General features: G+C 43.2%; 1 protein-coding gene across 5 annotated transcripts in view; it reads left to right on the top strand.

Annotated features, from left to right (window-relative positions):
* Positions 1 to 18,688, top strand: part of EVA1A (eva-1 homolog A, regulator of programmed cell death) — a 224,174-nt gene that overhangs the window by 113,282 nt on the left and 92,204 nt on the right. For all 5 annotated transcript variants that reach the window (XM_080389245.1, XM_080389249.1, XM_080389248.1 and 2 more), the window contains one exon: positions 4,879 to 5,022. In XM_080389245.1, coding sequence (XP_080245371.1) covers positions 4,879 to 5,022 — 144 coding nt within the window. The remainder of the gene's footprint in view (positions 1 to 4,878; positions 5,023 to 18,688) is intronic.

Raw genomic sequence — 18,688 nt, 5'->3', positions numbered from 1 at the left:
CTCCACAAAGCATTGTTGAAGTCAGACTGGCAGCCACTTAAAAGCAGTCAGACGTCAGTATTGCTTAACATCTTCAGTAATGACCTGGATAATAGGTCAGAGTTTGTAGGTGGTACCAAATTCAACAGGACGGTTTTTACAGCAAGGGGCAGGGACCTTGAAGAACCACAGTGAGCTGGAGAAACCTTATGAAACCTTGTGAAGTTCAACAAAGGCAAGTGCAAAGGTCTGCACCTGAATAACATCTCCAACAGCATAGGCTAGGGACCAGCTGGCTAGAAAGCAACTCTGCAGAAAAAGGATCAATGGGTCTTGAGGGACAAGAAGCTGAACTTCAGTCAGTGATGTGGCCTTGTGGCAATGGTGACTAAGTAGTTACAGGACTTCTTTAGCAAGAATATTGTAAGCACATCAAGGAGAGGGTTTATTCATTCCATTTGGCATTTCAGTACTCAGCTGGAGTACTGAGGTACCCAGTTCAGGGCTCCCTAGACAAAGAGAAATGTTGAAGACCTGGAACAAGTCTAGCAAAGGGCCACCAAGCTGGTCAGGAGGCTGGAGCACACAGCATGTGGGGAAATGCTGAGGGACCTGGTTTTGTTCAGATGCAAGATGAGAAGGCTCAGGGCTGGAAAAGAGGTTCAAGAAGAGAGGCTCAGGGTGGGATCTTATTGCTGTTTTCTGCTATCTAATATTTAGCTCTACAAGAGACTGTTCTTGGAAACGCACAGAAAAACCAAACACCAAAAGCAATGAATACAAGTTGCAGCAATGGAAATCTGATTTGGTACAAGGAAAAAAATTCTTCACCTGGAGAGTGGTTTAGCTCTGGAACAGGTGCCCAAGGAGTTTGGGGAATATTTATCTGCGGAGATTTTCACAACTTGCCTGGGCAAATTCCTGAGCAACCTGATGTAACATCAAAGCTGGCTGTGCTTTAAGCAGGAGGTTGGACTGGATCTGCTCCAGGGGTATTCCTTCCAACTAAATTATTGTATGGTTTATGTGCTGCAGTCCCAACAGGTGACTTTTTTCCTGGATATATTTTCAATATTAAGGTTTGCAAAAAATCCACGTAAAATAAGCTTTTAAAATCTCAGTGCCTTACTTTCTGTGCTAGGGGATTTCATCCCCATTTGTAATTGAAAAAATTGAAAAAAAAAATCTGCTTTTCTGCTCATCTTGGCTAGTGCAGGTTGAGCTGGAGCAGCCTGGCAACTGGTGAGTTGAGGATTTCACTGCTGATATTTGTGAATATGGAGGCCTGGTCTGTGCCTGAAGAAGCTGGATATCTAGGGCTATATGTATGCTAGTGGACTAACAGTACCAGGGTCTGGGCACACATACTGGAAATAGATCTGTACTGTCAAAATGTAGCGTGGTCCATGGCATGGTTCATTGCCTTGGCCAGCTAACACTCTCCTAGGCAGTCCAGGAGATGGTTTGAGGTTGGTTATAGGATAGGGACTGGGTATCACCACTCTGTTTTGGAGGGTAAGAGTGATGAATAGTGTGGTTGTGGGGTTTTCCACCACAGTTGGCCTCAGGGCCAGGGAATGGGCCAGGATGACTTTTCATTCTCCAGTGAACATGTAGCCAAACAGCACAGGTTGGACCTGAGCACTTCTGAAATACAAGTAGGGGCTGCAGTTTAGGACCTGTTCTGGCAGATGGAGCTGCATGGAAGAGGCTGGGTATCTAGGGATATGCAGAAGAGGCTCTTATAACTCAAACTACATCTGCATTGGTATTGGGGCTGGTGAAGGGGCTAGAGGAGGGTCCCACAGCTGCCTGCAAGCAGTGTGGCATGTTGTTTTCAGTGGGTATCATGGTCAAGGCTGTCTTCTCCTGGGGAAAAAAAAAGTGCAGCTAGTACCTGGTAAAGGTAGCATCAGGATTGTGCTCACCTACCGTGTACACCCCAGCTACTCTGTATTGAATACGATGAGGAAGAGCCTGCTGCTTGGCCCTGTGGCTGGCTGACCTCACGTCCATTACAGCTAAACCCCCCACCATGTACTCTGCTCCTCTGCTTTCCATCCAGAATATCTGGGGGGGCCTTCTGCAAATTGATGATTGGGACTAGCCTTGTTATATCTCATACTGTATTACCTGTCTGGGGTAATGCTAGTTCGCAAAATCATTCTAAGGAAGAGGGTAGCACTTATCCAGACCTACCATTATCCCCCTTGTTTTTGAGCCCCGTTTGGCTTCCAAGTGCAGATGCTGCTGCTAAAGTCAATACAGGTGGAGACTATAGCCTCCTCAGAAATGCGTAGGAGGAAGGAGGTCATCAATACCAAGACATGACTTGCGATTGCTAGAACGGCTGATGATGTTAGTGTGAGTGCATACGACAGATAACTAACTCCTAGAAGCATTTTCAGTTTGCGGAACCTACAGTTCAAGCACCTGAAGAGTCAATCCAGTTTGTTAAGGGGGAGGTCAGGGTCTATGGTTTGTTACGTCTCATTCCTACATGAGAAATGTCCCAAAGGCTGACCATCTCTGGTGACAATGACGAATGCAAAAGACTTGTGCCCCTCATAGCACCAGTGACGGGTAATTCCCCACCCTCCCACCCAGGCACTGTGCTCCTGTGGGCCCTGTGCAGACAGCCATGGGATGCTGTCTGTTTTTCGTGAGAACAATAACAAACAAAAATAATAGGCACTCTCCATGAAATCCTGTGTAGTGCTTAGATTTGATGAGTTTCTCTAACTGGACATTTGACAAATATAAATATAAAGCAGGACTGCTGCATGCCAGATGTTTCCACTGGAACCTCTGACACTCATCGGATCAAAAATCTCCTAAGTTTGGGTGGTTTAGTATGAAAATGCTCACACGGGGCCCTGTTCTTTTGTCATTTGCAGCATGTGAAATAAAATGCTGCCTTTGATTTGAGGAAAAAAAGACATGTTGCCCTCTAGGCTTAGTTTTCTGTGGCTTTCCCTTGCCTCTCATGACTTTGGTTATTGTGCTGGTTCTAGCATTCGATACCTTTTGAGGTTCATTTTCCCTTTCCCTGCCTCCTGATGAGTAACCAAAAGGGGTTTGTATTTCTTTCTCTGTAGCTTTCCTGTGGCTTTTAGCAACAGCTTGATATTGAAGAAATGTCTTGTCAGCTTCCCCTTGTACCTTGGCCCTGGCTGGACACTGAAAGGATACTGTCAGTCTAGCACCTAAAAGCTTGGGAGCTTGTCTGTACAGATCATTTCACCTTAGCTGAGAAAACAGGCGCAAACTGTCAGATAAAAAATAATACTTGGGAAAATATTTCGTTTTGGAGCTTTCTGTAGTCTAAATTCCTAGTCTAAGAAACATTTCTAATTCCATGGAATAAACATGCTTAACAGAATATTTCTGCTGAGATGCTAGATGGTAAAGTGAGAATTACTCGATCTGATGGTAACCCTCATTAGTCGACTTAGAAACACAACAGCTTCTAAGAGCAAACAGGGACACTGATGACCTCTGTCTGCAGAAGGGGGCCAGGGACGGTGACTGGAGACAACCCTCATGGACAAAGCCTAAAAAAGCCTCCTCAAACTCTCTCTTTCCCTCAAAATAAAATAAGATGCATTGGGTTTGCATGGCAAGGTTTTGGTAGCAGGGTGGCTACAGGGGTGGCTTCTGTGAGAAGCTGCTAAAAGCTTCCACCATGTCTGATAGAGCCAACGCCAGCCGGCTACAAGACAGACCCACCACTGGCCAAGGCCCAGCCCAGCAGTGGTGGTGGTTGCGCCTCTGGGGTAACGTATTTAACGAGGGGGGGAAAAAGTGTGTGAAAACTGCGGCCCGGCAGGGCCCCGGGCCGGGGCAGGGCAGGGTGTGAGCAGCCGCCCCCGGAGGGGCAGGAGCGGCGGGGACCGTGTGAGGGACTGACCCCGCCCCGGGCCCGCCCTGCGCCGCGGCCGGGGAGCGCGGAGGGGCCGCGGGGGGAGGGCCCGGGACGGCGCCTCGAGCTTCGGGTTTATTTGTCGCTGCCCGGCTCTGCTCTGACCGGCAATAAATTAAACTGATTCCCCCCGCGGAGCCTGTTTTGCCCGTGACAGCAGCTGCGGAGCGATCGCCCCCTGCCCCGCTCCCGCCCCACCGGCCCGTCGCTGTTTCTGCCCCGGCCCGGCCTGCCACACAAGCAAAACCTGGAAAAATCAATCACACCCAATCAAACCAGGGTTTTACCCTTCCCTGAACAAGACCATAATGTCTGCCTCCCTCACACCTGCGAGATGGGAATTTACTAATTACTTTGCATGTTACTGTGATCAGTTGCATTATCAGGCAGCTAAATAAATCTACATTAATTCCATATTAATATTATAATTGTAGTATTAATGTATTTTCTGTTCGTATGACAGTCTCTTAGTTCATGGGGAAGCTTGTAGTAGTTCTGGACAAATACAATGGAGTGAGACTGAGTCTTTTTCTATGCTCTGCAATGATTTACTGTTGTTATTTTTACTTTTCTACAACTCCGCTTCTGCATCTGTTAAAATGAAGATACTGATACCTGTCAGTGTCCTTTCAGACCTTTACAGAATAAATGCCAGTTGAGAAGGAATTATTTTTATTATGGATAGCCTTTTCCCTTTGAAAGCAAACCATATTTTATTTGCAGCCTTCTTTCTATGGTTGTAATGGGGTTTCTGATTCTTCACTGTTCTTTTTGCTAATTTCCTTTCATCAATTTACAGTTTATTAGAGGTGTTTGAGAGTCAGCTACACCTTCCCAAGTAAACACAAAGTTTTTTAAACACTCATGGAAAGCTCATATGTATGTGTTCTCACAGTCTGCATTAGGTAATTTTTTTTAGGCGTTTCCTGATGCGTATGCACAAATATTCACAAATAGGTGTCTTTTTTCCCTTTTAGAGTGTCAGTCGGCTACTGCTCTCCAACTCATGATCAAGCGCTGTCATGGGAAAAGAAGTTGCAGCATATATGCCAGCACCTATGAATTTGGAGACCCTTGTTATCCAGGCATCCAAAAGCATCTTAATGTCATCTACACCTGTGGTGAGCCACAAAGTTCTCTTTAACTCTTGTTGGGGTATGTGTTTGATTAACAGTGGTGTGTGAAGAATGACAAGACTTGTAATCACATATAAAAAGTTGTTGAACTTCCAGTTGGCTCATAGGGATTCTTATAGGGTCAACGAGGGAAAGCTCTGTGGATCACCTGAGTGGTTTAATTCTGTCTCTTTTTCTACTCATTGGCTTGGTAGAAAAAGCAGAAAACATGGAAAAGGTATTTTGTTAACCCATTCAACACTGCCTCTGAAAGGCAGGAAAATCTGGTGGTGAAATCAATCTGCTCAGTGGGGTGCTTCCATCCTGAGTGTTAGCACCCTGCTGTTTCATTTGACTGAAACAAAGCTGTGGTTATCAGTAGGATCCTTATTACTTTGTTCTGTATTTCATTTTGAGCAGTAGAATAAGACAATCACCAATCTATACTAATCCACGGGGTTAGTAGAAAATCACTCCTAAAATCTTCAGGTGAACGTTGCAACATTTTCCTAACAAACAGTGGGAGCTCTCAGCTGGGTCTTAAGTCAGTGTTGAGCAGACACTGTATTCCTACCTGACTGATCATCTTATTTTGCAACAGAGAAAAAAATTGTTCCTTTGAACTCTGTGGTGTGAAAGCAGCATCAGGTCTGTCTTCTCCTTGTGATGACAATTTTGGTCATTTGTAGCTGATATATTTGAAAATATTTGCTTCAGGGTTTTGCTTATATAGCTATTGGTAGGATCAGCTTAGTCTATCTCTGTTTTCCTTTCCACATCCACCTGGAAGAGGAAATTCTGGTGTGATTTTGAATCTGCTGAGCTGATGGTGGAGCCTGTAGTAGAGGAGGTGCTGGCTGTGTCCTCAGACAAGAACAGGTCTGTGGGTCAATCTCTGTGTGTAACTGCAGCACACTGAGTCTGAGAGATAGTGTCTGAGATGGAGTCACTACAGCATTTTGTATAGCTGCTATAGCATGTGGATGTACAGCACCTTGAAGAGCAGAGAGATTGATGCAGGAGCATCAGGCTATGAGCTCCTGTGTGGCTGTTGTTTTGTTTGGCAGGAATGGCAGGAAGGTTGACTTTTTTTTCCTCTTGGCTTCTTGTTTTTTGTTTGAAATGATGTAGCAAGAAGTAGCAAGGCTATCCATGGAGGCCCAGTGTATTTTCTGGCCAGGAAGATGGTGGGTTTTTATCTCTTTTCTCGTAAAGAGACTGGAGAGAAATTTATCCTCATGGGGATTTGACAGAAATGAAGGCAACGCAGCAAAACAGGAGGTCAAATATCCAGAGGATATCTCCTTCAAAGACCTCTGCAGCCTTATTCTGGTCCTGGTCTCAAAGTCCACTACAAAAGGCATTAATGATCTCTTAATCTGAGTTTAATTTTCCTAGTCATAGCCTAACTGCATCCGGAAATGAGTCACACTTGAGAGCACAATATGACATGTTTTACTTTTTAGTGGGTGAAATCTGCCTCATTCTTTGAAGGTGGCCATGGCTCCTTTTCAAACTGTGTTTCAGATGTGTCTCTGAGCTGGATTTTGTGATCATCAGACATGCATTTCTCCCTTCAAATGGAAAATATCTTCAAAATGTGAAAACCAAATGAACAAGAAATCAAATTCCAGTCCCATGTACTTGTGCCAGACAGAAGTAAATCCTGTCCTTCTTTTATAAGGAATGGTACAATCAAGCAATTTTATATTCTTATGGTTTAGAGAACAATTGCAGTGTAGAAAGCCTCCTGTTGGATATCTCTGTTTCAGGTTTCCATAAAGCTGCATGCATTATTGCTCCTGGTGTGGTGTTCTCCTACTTTCACAAAACCTGTGGGAGTGAAAGGGGGCAGGCTTTGACTGACAAACATGAACTGCACTTTCCTGTGACCTGTATCTAGATACATGCCCCTGTTCCCCACCTCTTGCAGTTGGAAACGCTTGATCCCTGGACTGCAGGATGCAGCTTTGCTGCTGTTCGCTGGCAAGCAGTGAAAGACGCAGGGTGACCCTGGCATAGCTTAGGAAACACAATGGGTGTACAAAATGGGTTTCTCTGAGCATCACCTCAGCCTTTCTTGTTGCTGCTTCAAACAGGTGACGACTTCACTCACTGAGATCAAGCAGTACAGTTTGTCACTCCCCAGCTGCCAAGCTGTGGCAGAAATGTCCTGCCATGGTTTGGCAGTTTGGACCATGTCACCAATCTTACGTGTGTAAAAAAACTGTGATGTGTCCTTGGCCAGTGTTACCCACCCGCTGTGCTGTTTCAGAAGAGGTGGTGAGAGCAAGCATACTGATGGACATGGCAGCATGGGTAGGAGGGCCTTCATGCAGACGTTTCCCATGTGAGAAACTTCAGTAATTATGGGGACAGGGCAGCTGAACCCTGCTTTTGGTGCTGAAGCGTGAGAAGAGCTGGAAAGAGAAAAATATGTCTTCTTCTGATAGCTATTAATGAAAAAAAAATCTGTTGAAAGAGTAATTTATGAGCTGTCAGAAGGTATTATTAATTGAAAACTCGTGTTGTTAGCAGAAATCACTGCCCTTTTGCTGAGATGGACCTTGTGACAGGCATTGATGCTGGTGTTGGGTAGTGACCAATGACCAGCGAAGAGCTAGTGAGGTGGCTTATCTCCCGGCCCTGGCAGGAGAACATCTGCAAGTGTCTCTCAGGTTGGCACACACAGGCTGTTCTTTTCTGGCTTGACAGCAGGAGCTGAGCCCTATGCCAGGTCTCCAAGAGGTAAATGTGTAGAGCTAACATCTTTGCTTTCTTTAAGTCATGTCCAAATTTCTTGGAGGTTCATTCCTTCAGCCTCCATTTTATATTGGCCATGAGAATTCCTGCCAGACATACACAATTTTGTTGAGGAATCTGGTTGTGAGTAAAGGTATCACCGAACTTTTTGCCCAGCTATATTTTTTTTGAATAATTTGTTGTTATTACTCTAGCCAGTAAGAGTGTCTCACGTCAGTGGTTCTCCATATTGTATTATACCCTTGTGTTAACACCTCTTGGCATCACTGAGCTGAGAGGGAAATGCTACAAGATTGCATGTATGTACAAGATGATTGAAACAAGCAAGTGACTAGCTGCCCGATGCGATAATGATCTCTCGTGTGCATTAGGGTCCTGTTATCCCAGCCAAGGAAACAGATGAAAAATCCTGAAATGTAAAAACACTCCATACCTGAACCTTGGCAGGAGCTGAAATACTGAATTTTGGCCCAAAGCCAGATTTGTCTAATAGGATGGTGTGGAAGGTGGGATTTTCCAGTATGTGGGTCCCATTAACGCAGTAATTACTTTTTTAAAAGCAAAAGGCAGGTTAATTCTGGGAAAGCGCATAATGCCTGGTGAGGTTGCTTTCTGAATGTGGCAGTTTTTACTAGAGTGAGATTTAAAAGTTTTAGCTCTGCTTTTTCTTCAAAATGCCCTGAAACTCTTACAGGGTAACAACAAATAAGAGTATTAATGCAACTGAGAAGAATAGTGCAGTACAGACTGAATAAAAGTCTGTCTTTCTTTCTCTTCCACTGCCCCCCCTCCCGCATCTCCCTGTGTCTCTGTCTTTCTTTGTTATAAAACATTGTATTTATAATATCTGTGGGTAGCTTGCTAGTGGTTTTGTACTTATTGATAAAAGTTACTGTGCTCCTGACCTTTTCCTTTTCCTTAATTGTCCACTTATTACCTTTGAAGACTCCTTTTAATTCTCTAGATTTCTTGCCTCTCTAGTATGCTAGAATTTTTTTTTTTTCTTCCGGCCGCTGCTGAAATCCTAACTCAACAATATATTAAAACCTGATGAATTTTTTCACATGCATGATGCCACTTGGGTTGAAGGAAGTATTTAAATATGTACTTTATTTTAAGATCCATGCATAAATACCATGAAAGTTAAATATTTTCTTAAATGCTTCCTTGAGTGGGGATGAGGGGCTTGTCTGTGTGTAAAGAGAAACCTTATTCTTAGCACTGAAAGCCAAGGGAGCAATCCAGAGTGCCTGCTGTCCCATCTGCCAGGCCTGCTTCCCTGTCCAGTCAATGGGAGCTGTAATGCTAAACCCTTTGCTAAGTACCTGCTATTCTTTAAATACAGGCATCAATAAGAAATGTCCTGATGAGAAAAAAAATACACAACTCCCATCTTTTTTCTTTTCTTTTTTTATTTCTTTGTTTCTAGGCATGTTTCAGTGGGTTGGCTATTGATCCTGATAACTGCTAACTGGTAGTGTTTTAGTGCCTTTGTTAGACATATGTTGGACAAAATGGAGGAAATGTGGCCTTGGATGTATTTTTGATGTGAATATCCATCGTGTGTTTAGATGTGTGTGTGCGTCCTGCTTGATTCATGCTTGATAGAAAGGGGTCATTGGGCTGAAAGCTAATGAACTACCATGGTAACTCATAAATTGTTTGGAAAATCCTGCAGTTCTGCCACATTAATAATCCTGCCATGCTGCTTTATGAGGCAATAAGCCAAGTCCCAGAGGCCAAGTGCTTCACATCCCAATGAGAGAACTGGACAGGTAAAGGACAAAGCATGAGCGCAGGGACGGCAGCTACTGTTGTTTTGCAGTGTCTGGTGCTGCTGGGAGACCAAGAGGGATCAGTGAGAGGTGATGGAGGTGCTCTGGGGTGATGGAGGTGTGCTGACCTTCGCTTTCTCTGAGTACTTGGGAAAGCAGTTTGGATTTTGCCAAAATGTTGTGTTTCAATGAATATTCTTTCAAGCTGGACTAGAGGCATGGTCTGTGTTAGATAAGAGAGTTCTGAGGTAGTTGCCCTCATCGTGGTAATGAGGAGGGAGGATAAAGAACTGCACAAATTCTCTTCTGTCATCTCAAAGGGACTGTGCTGTAGTCCATTAGCTCCTGTGCAGTAAATCTGTCAATGCCTCAGGCTGGATGAATGTAATGGTCCCTTTTGCTCTTAAAATTTATGAATTCATCAATGTAGAAAATGTATTTTTATCACTGAAAAACTGCTTTATTTTGCTATAAAAAGCAATGTTCAAGATCCGCAAAAAATAGAAAAGGAGTAATTCCAGACGTCCAAGAAAAAACAAATTCTTTTACACTCTTTTGAAACAGGGCAATGCAGACAGGGTCTTGCTAGAGTAAGATAGACACAATATATAACGCAGACTTCCTTTCTTCAAAACTTGAAATAAAATTGATGCTTACAAACAAGTAAACATTTTAGGCAACCTAGCTCTAGAGATGTTACGCTGGCAGTATAATGTTTAATGATGTCTGTTTAACCAGGTTTCTTGTGTCATACTGTAAAGCAGAACTCACAGACATAGATTTTAAATTCATGGCCACATAGTTTGACCTACCAAATAAATAAAGAACGTAATAATAATATAATATAATCCCATTATGTGACTGCTTTCAATGTCAAGACAGTGGGTTCAGAGATGGTTTGGGACATCTGTTCAAATCCTCTGTCTTGTTTTCCTAAGATAATACAAGTTTGTCTGGTAATTTTTGTATCAAGCCTATGCTTCTTTTCAAGCTATAGTGTATTTTTTAAAAGCTATCCAGTCCTCGGGTAATGACTACAAATAATGAAAAATTCATGAAGTGGGATTCATCTGACCAAGTGTAGACACATAAGCCATAGAAATTTATAGTGTAGACATTCCCATCTGAGAAGAATTCCTTTTACAGGTAATGGAGAGAAACAGCTGCTTTTGAGGCACAAATCATTGCATCTAAACTAGGTGCCTGCGAGAGATGAATTGTATATTTGGAGTGACTGTTATCCTGTACTGACTATAAAAAGAGTGTCTGGTGCTTTGATGTCATTGTTATCTACATTTAGAACCTTTACAACGTAGATGTATACATCTGGTTAGATGGCTTTCAACCACTGTGTTCTTATGCAAATGCTCCTTTTTGGTCATAATTATCACTGCCACATAATGATAATGGTAATACCAGTGTTTTCTCCTTACATTTATTGGTTTCCACTCTCACTGTTTGGATCTCCAATTATCATAGATTTATCTAGGTAAGAGATGAATGTGGTGGTACTTAAAGTTCTCAAGGGGGATTTCTTTTTCTGAACCTTGAGAAACTACCTGTAGCCAGACAGGAGTGTTAGTGCTGAAAAAGTTCTCAAATAGCAGCTTGGTGTCTTGTACCTCAGCTCAAGGTTGTATCGGTCTTCAGACTTGGGTTTGGAGAAGGATTTTCTTGTTAATTGGATTTGCATGGGATTGAGATCTACTTTCTGCATTTCACCTTTATGAATTCCCTTGGTGTTTCTAGATGTTAGGATGCGGTTGATAGCTTTGCTATCTTCTTTGGCTTTCGGGGTTTTCTTCTTTTGGTCTTTTGTTCTCAAGGTCAGATTTGTTGTAGACTGTCAGGAACAGTGGCTGATGGTATGGGAGAGTGGGCAGAGTAGATTTTTGTTGGTGATGTAACATCTGTTGCCAGTTCCTGCGAATGAATGGACTTGTTGGACCTCTGTGCAGCCTTTTATACATTTCCATTCAGGGGAAGGAAAAGCAAGGAGCTTGTTTCTCCTTTCAGAAACTTAGACCTCACTTTCAGAAATGTTCATACTTCACAGAACCTGTCAAAAAAGCATGTGGCAGGATAACTGAAGACTGCACCACGATGGGTGAGCACAAAGCTCAAGGCTGACATTTTCCAGCTTCTGAGGCTGGCACTTTGTCATCTTTGTTGTTGACATTGTCTTAACCATTTTTGTGGATACAGTTTCCAGGCTCTTAGAAGCAAAGAAGGAATCCCCTCAGTCAGCAAGGCTCATATAATTTGCATTCATGCTGGAGGGTCTGTTGGAGATGGTGGATTACCTGAGGGCAAATGCAAGATGCCATCTCTTTTGCTGGCCAGTGCTAAAGTGAGCGGGGCACACATTTTACTAATGGTCGTGGAGGTACCTGCTAATAACAGAGACTGTAGTAGTTCTGCCATCCTCCATCAAGGAGGAATATGCTATAAAGCAAAGAGCTGTTTAGGTTTAATGTTACTGATTGCACAAGAATGTGAAATATGAGTGACATGGCACAAACAGCCTGATTAGTTTTAAGGTGAAGCTTGGTAAATTAGGTAATTGGAACCTGTCATTGTGCTGCTCCTGTTTGTCTTTGCTTACTGTAAAACTGGCTGCAGCTTGATCTGAACCACACGTCCAGAAGAGTCCGAACACGTCCGGTCTGGCTGGTCCAGACACAGCAGCTCTTCATTACCAGGGCAGAATAAGCCTGTGTCTGACATAGATTAGGGTAAATAAATATTCTGAGGAAGCAGAGCTCTGCATCTCAGGTGAAGGAGGAGCAGGTAATGCTGTTACCTCAAGGGAAGGGCTTGAAAGCTCTTTGATTCTTGCAGAGAAGAAATGGAGACCTGGAGATAAAAATCATTGCCTTGGGGATGGGGAGGAAGGAAGATGGGGCTGGAGGAAGCAGAGAGGGAGTTCAAAGGACAGCTTTACGATGACCCTAAGCAGAATGAGCTGTAAGACAAGTGCCACCTTACAATTAGGCAAGCTTTGCAAGCCTGCGGCCGTGGTCCTCCATCTCTGCCGTTACTGGGAAACATACAGAGCTTCTACTATGGAAAAAAAGAGAGTCCCATGAAGAGTTAACTAAAGAACTCTGCAACCCCAGAGTCCTGCTGTTCACAAGGTGTGTGCACCTGAGGCCTTTGTTTATCTCTATTTTTGGGGGGTTTGTTTTAGTTGATAAGGATCATGATCTAGAAGTCACAGGGGAGAGCATCAGGGGCTGCTGCGAGACTAGGAGTGTAAGGGGCTGCTGCAGGTCATTTTGCCTGGGGTCCGTGTGCTTCTGGCTGGGGATGCTGGAGTTACAGCCATGTCTTGCTGCAGGGAAGGGTGGTCTGACTGTCCTGGTGGAGTGGGTGACGGCAAGGGTGCGAAGGAGACAGGTGGGACTTTTTCATTCTGCTATTATCCATATATTCTAGAAATTTATAAATTTAAGAAATGTTTTAGAATGGACCCAGAGTTTCTATTCTAATAACTGTAATGCTAAACTGTAACGTAACCCAGATTTCATGGTGGCTGACAAACCTTTGAGGTTTCTAAACAGATTGGTTATTGAATGATTTCCTCTGGCATAAATATGCACATGTCCTTGGGGCTGAACAGCAATCTGCCATCTAAAGAACTGATTTCAGGCCAGGGGGTCTGCCTGGCTGTCCTGAGAGGTCCGTGCTTGAATAGGTTGGGTACGTCCTTGGAAGCAATTGTGATCCATCCATGATTTCACCCCAGAAAAGCAGATCTACCTGAGAATGATTGTGCAAGATGACATCTGAATGTAATATAGCTATTTATATATTCTTTATATTCTTTAAGGAAGTCTGGAGAGAGATAAGTTGAGCATAATTAAAGTTACGTGGGTTATCTACGTGGTGATTTTTTCCTGTAAGCATAACCCTGCTGTACAGGCTTTCTGTTCTTTGACATACTGACTCCCTTAATGGTGTTCTTTCAAAAATTCTGACCATGAATAAGTGGTAGATATTTACCATTTTGTTGTCACAGGCTGCTTTTTTTACCAGGGAACCTCATTGAATAACCTAATTAAATAGGGTTACTGTTGATTCTCCATGCCTGTCAAGACCTGCAGAGGTTTCAAGTGTAGTAATTAACAGTAATGTTGCCATGTATGAGTCTTCTTTACTGAGAAGGCGGTAGGCAGCCAGTCTGCCAGCCCCTTTCATGCAGGAGACTGCAGGCTATAGCCAGAGGAATGTCTCGGCGATGAATGGCTGACCCTTCATTCAGTGATCACCCTAACTCCTCCTAATTGAGGTTAATGCCAAAAGCATTGACACCTTGATGCTAACTCATTAGTGCCTGGAGGCTACTGGAGATTGCTGACAGCTCAGTGAAACACTCATTAGATTAAATTTAAAGGGAGTGTTTGACACCATGACCAATTAAGATATATTCGCATGGATCACATATATGTTTGCCTTCCCTTTTTGAAATGTTTCAAGACAATGCCATTTCCTTGCACCGTTTATAGAAGGATTCACAGCTGGTGTCTTTCTGCCAGCACGTGCACATTTCTCTGCTGTGCACGTACCACTGCCCCGCTGTTTTCTAGCTGCCCTCACTTCTCTTTCTCCACTTTAATGTGAAACAAACAGGAAATTCTCTGGGATTTGGAAAATCCTCGTTCCTGGCCATGAAAAATGAACTGGAAGGGCAGGGTGGGGAGTGGAAATAAATAGCCATTTTGTGAAAACCACCAAAGATGCAAATATATGCGACCTCCTTGGTGGGGTCCTTTGGTACAATTGGAGTTTGTGAGCTGCTGCTGCAATAGAGTAACAGGACCAGCTGCTCGGGGGTTTCTATAGACCATTGATGAAAGGTACATGGGCATCACATGTATGTTTAGTTGCTGGGAAGTGCACTTATGACTACACAATATTGCCATTCCTACAGGCCTCAGCAAAGACTGTCCTGTTGTGTAATGGCGCTGTCTTGTTAAGAAGCAGTCCCTGCTATAACAAATTTAGTGGTTACACAGGCAGGGCCAGGCAGACTTTGGGAGAAAGTGTTAGTCTCATTTCATGTGCGGAGACAGCATTTATACAAGGGTTTGCATCATAGGAGCTGAACCTAAGATCTATCAACATAATGCCTTAACTGTGCAGGCCTCCTCCCTACCTAGTAGCTTATTGATGTATATTCTGCAGTGACTTTGTTTGTTAGATGGCTAGATCCATGCTTTTTTCTCCAGGTGGACTTTTTACCATGCAGTATTTCCTGCCTAAGCCTTTCTTACATGAGATGAAAAGAAAGCAGCAGGATGTGGCAAGATAATTTATATTTTAATCCTGTTTTGGACCTGAGCTGTGGCTCTCCATGGCCAAACCAAGTAGGGAGGGAGCTCCTCAGCAGACAGCTGTCACACCCCCTGCCCTGCATGGACTAGGCAGGAGGGAGGATGCTGTGCCTTATATGACTTTATGTGATTTATAATGGCTGGATGATAGTCAACCTGAGTCTCTTTAGCCATGTGTCACTAATGAATGTTTCTCTTGTTCCAGTTTCAGTTCCTGGCTGGGAGAGGCAAAGTGATGGTAGGGCACAGAGGCTGACATTTCTGTGTCTTCCCACTACCCGGGAAGATGCCCAGCCTCATGTCATCCTTCAGTGGTATAAAAGAATTCCAGAGAATGGCTCTTTTCCTGCACTTTGGACATTTTTTTGCATTCCTGTTTGACCTCTGAGGTCCTGGATATTTTATCTTCTGGTTGTATGGAGGTCTTAGAATGGGCTTTTACAGCCTTGGTATGTGGTCATCCCTGCACACTGGTGCTTAGACATGGGGATGCCAGTGAGACATTTAAGAGTGGAGACCTCCTAAAAGTTCCTTAGGTAATACCTGCTCAGTGTGGATGACCTTTTGTGGGGCACCCCACCTTACAGTGGGGAGGAGATTGCCATGGAATTACATGCCAGGAGTCTTGTTCTTCAGGAAGCTTTCCTACACATTGATCTGGCATCTACTTTTTCTACCTCCGTTTCATGACCTCCAGTTCTTCAAAGTGTACACACCCAAATGGTTAATGCCCCTTCAGACAGACACTCCAAATACTGTTGACAGTGGCTACTTTTCATGTCCTGTTTTAGTCATTGTTTAGCTAAGCCATTCATGTTCAGCTCCTTTAATCTTTCCTCATAAATCAACCTGTCCAGTTGCTCAATTGTCTTTTTATTGCTCTTTTCCACAATTACCTATATCTTTTAACAAACACTGAGCAGGCTTATGATTATTTTTCCCCTGAGGGCCGGCAGAGACTTAACATTTCTTTGCCATATATTAGCAATTGCTGTTGTTTTAGCATCGTGCAGTACCAGCACCACTGTCCGGGAAGAAAAGCCGACTCTCTCTGGAGTTGAGTCTCAAGTACCCTGCTGCTCAGTACTTCACTGATTTTCCTTCATTCAGGTGAACGCCCAAGGAAGTAGCAGTTTCTGAATGTCAGGGTAGGGAAGCATTTCTGCATGGGGAAGACAGGATCATGGAGGACAGTATCAGTGTCCCTTGCTGGCTGGTTGTGTTCCCAGCCTTACTAACACAAAGGCCTGGGGCCTTAAGGATGACTGATAGTGCATAATATAAACAATGAAGCAAATCCTAGTAAATCCCTTTAGAAGATACTTAACTAAATTCCTAAACCATGAGGCTATCCTGGTCTATCTCTTATCTTTGAAAGCTATCTCACAGCTGCCTGCAAAGACTCTAGAGGCTGGTTAATCCAAGCAGATGGTCGCTTGGTATCAGTGCCTTCAGGGGAAGGAGTGAAGTAGGGAGGGCAGAGACCTGGAGGTCTCTTTTTTGAATGGGTATCAATCCATTTTGGTCCAAGCCAAGCCTCAGGGAGAGGAAGATACCTGGTATGCAGCTCCATCTGGAGTCCAACAGACCTGTTCTCTAGCTGGCCAAAAGTTGCCTTAGCCTGGATGCTCAAAGCTCACAGTGACCTGGGGATTATGTATCAAGGATCAGCCTGTAGATGGGACTTGCACCATGTAGTCCCTAGGTCATATTTATTTGCTTCAAGCTTTGATGAAACGCTTGTAGTATTTCCTTTAGAAGAAAAAAACCCAACTCTTGGAATAGATAAGAAATGCCTTTTTTCACAAGGATACATGGAAAAATTAGAAAGAAAATAGATCAGCTCATAAAAGGGCAAAACCTTACCACATTTCCTTGCTCTCCTCCTTATCAACAAGTGTTATATCTTTATGTTTGTATAGGCATGGCACTGGCCTAAGGCCAAGAGGCTTTCTTCTTAACCTGATTTGTCACAGCTTTTTGGTACTGGGTAGTCACTTGGCTTCCTCCTGCCTTGTGTGGTTAAGCTGCCTGTCCTAGGGCTGTTTGCTCAGCATCTGGCATGAGAGAACAGCAGCCTCACCACCTCCCTTGGGGTTTCAGTTTATGCATCTAGTGCAGACATGATTACACAGATGTGATGAGTCGCTGCTTTCAGTGTCTACAGTTGCTGTTGAACTTTATTGACACAAAGCTTTGGGAAGATCAGGTGTTAAGCTGCTGCCTGACATATCCATTGTTGCCATGATAATTCACTGAGTCATGAATTCAGTGACTACCTCACATTTCATTTTTTTGTTTCTTTTGAAGTATTGTTATAATCCTTATTACTATGAAAAATAACTAATATTAAATTATCTTCTCCCTATGTTTTTTTAGTGAAAAAAATCAAACTATCCAGGATTTATCCCAGGATTACATACTACCACACATTTTTAATGTGCTGTATATTGATCAAAGGGTCTGATTTCTGCTCTGTGAAAGCTGTACCTGATTCTCACAAGTAAGAAAGGCAAAATTTCTCCTCTATGCTATTAGAGATTATCAACACCTTCTACAGATGCCTTGAGTATCGGTGAAAAATGAAGTATAGGATGTCAGTGCTGTGTTGTGACTCTTTTGAGAGGATCAAGCTACCTAGTAAATTGGAGCTCGACCGTGTGTAATGTAAATTGTCCTGTCAGATAATTCTTAGTCTATTACAGTATTAACAAACAAATGGATTTTCTTTCCTTCCTCACCTCATCATTCTTTGTCTCCTAAATTGTGCTTAATTAAATATGAGGGTGCCTTTGACAGTAAGAAAAATTAAATGGGGAAGGCACAGATATTGGTTTGTATTTTTTGTTTTTCTTTCCTTCCTGTTCTCGTTCAGCATTGTCAAGGTAGTGATTTTCTCTTGAGCAACACTTAGGCATATGCATATGTTTGCATTTAATTTCCAGATGAGGAGGTAGGCTTATAATAACAGTGCAAGTTGCTGCTTTATAGATCTGGATGACTGACTGACTTACCTTCCTTTTGCAGCTGGCCAAGAAACTGCACCCCGTACCCTGGGATGCTGACATACTCATGGCTGAGCCAGGCTTTTTTACTTTCAAGATAGACTCATGCAAAAAATGATTTAACTGTCCCAGACTGCAAAAATGTTCACCAGCTCTTTACGTACACTAGACTCTTGAATTCAGGATCATATGAACAACTGCTTTACGTTTTGGCATGATGGCTCTTTGTAAATGTGTCTCCTGAAGTCTTGGGTAGATTTTATTCAAGGAAATGTATTTAATCATTAGCACTGACGTTTTGGTTAGGGCAAAAATATTTTCCTAAGTTAAGGGATTTGTAATGATTCCTCTCTGTTTCTCCGTAAGTGCTCCTCTGCAGACTTCTTGGAGGGAACGCCATGTCCCTAGCTGCGTCTCAGGTGTCTTGTCCTGGCTTGGTGAGTTGTGTTTTCCTGAGGGAATTTACTGAGCGAGTCATAGATCTTGGTCTAGGGGTCCAGCCTACAGATGCTTTTGAAGTTCAAGGCTAAAGGTTTGGATGAGCAGTGGATGCAATCTTGAGTGTAAGTAGAGGGATGGAGTTCTGAGAGCACAGACATATTGATCTGAATAGGAATGCAGTTGCAAATAGGTATGTTATTAAACGCACTCTAATGCTGTCCAGATGTAACTGTCTACAATATAACCAGCTACATATGGACTAGATATGCTGGCCTCCCTTTGTAGTCAGTATATGAAAAGAAATAGGCATTTCTAGATTGCAGTTCATCTCATTGTCAAGTAGATATCTCCG

This window comes from Falco punctatus (assembly GCF_963210335.1).
Source record: "Falco punctatus genome assembly, chromosome: 5".
NCBI classification, from domain to species: Eukaryota; Metazoa; Chordata; class Aves; order Falconiformes; family Falconidae; genus Falco; species Falco punctatus.
Note: the sequence above shows the minus strand (reverse complement) of the source record. Positions and strands in the feature narration are given on the sequence as shown.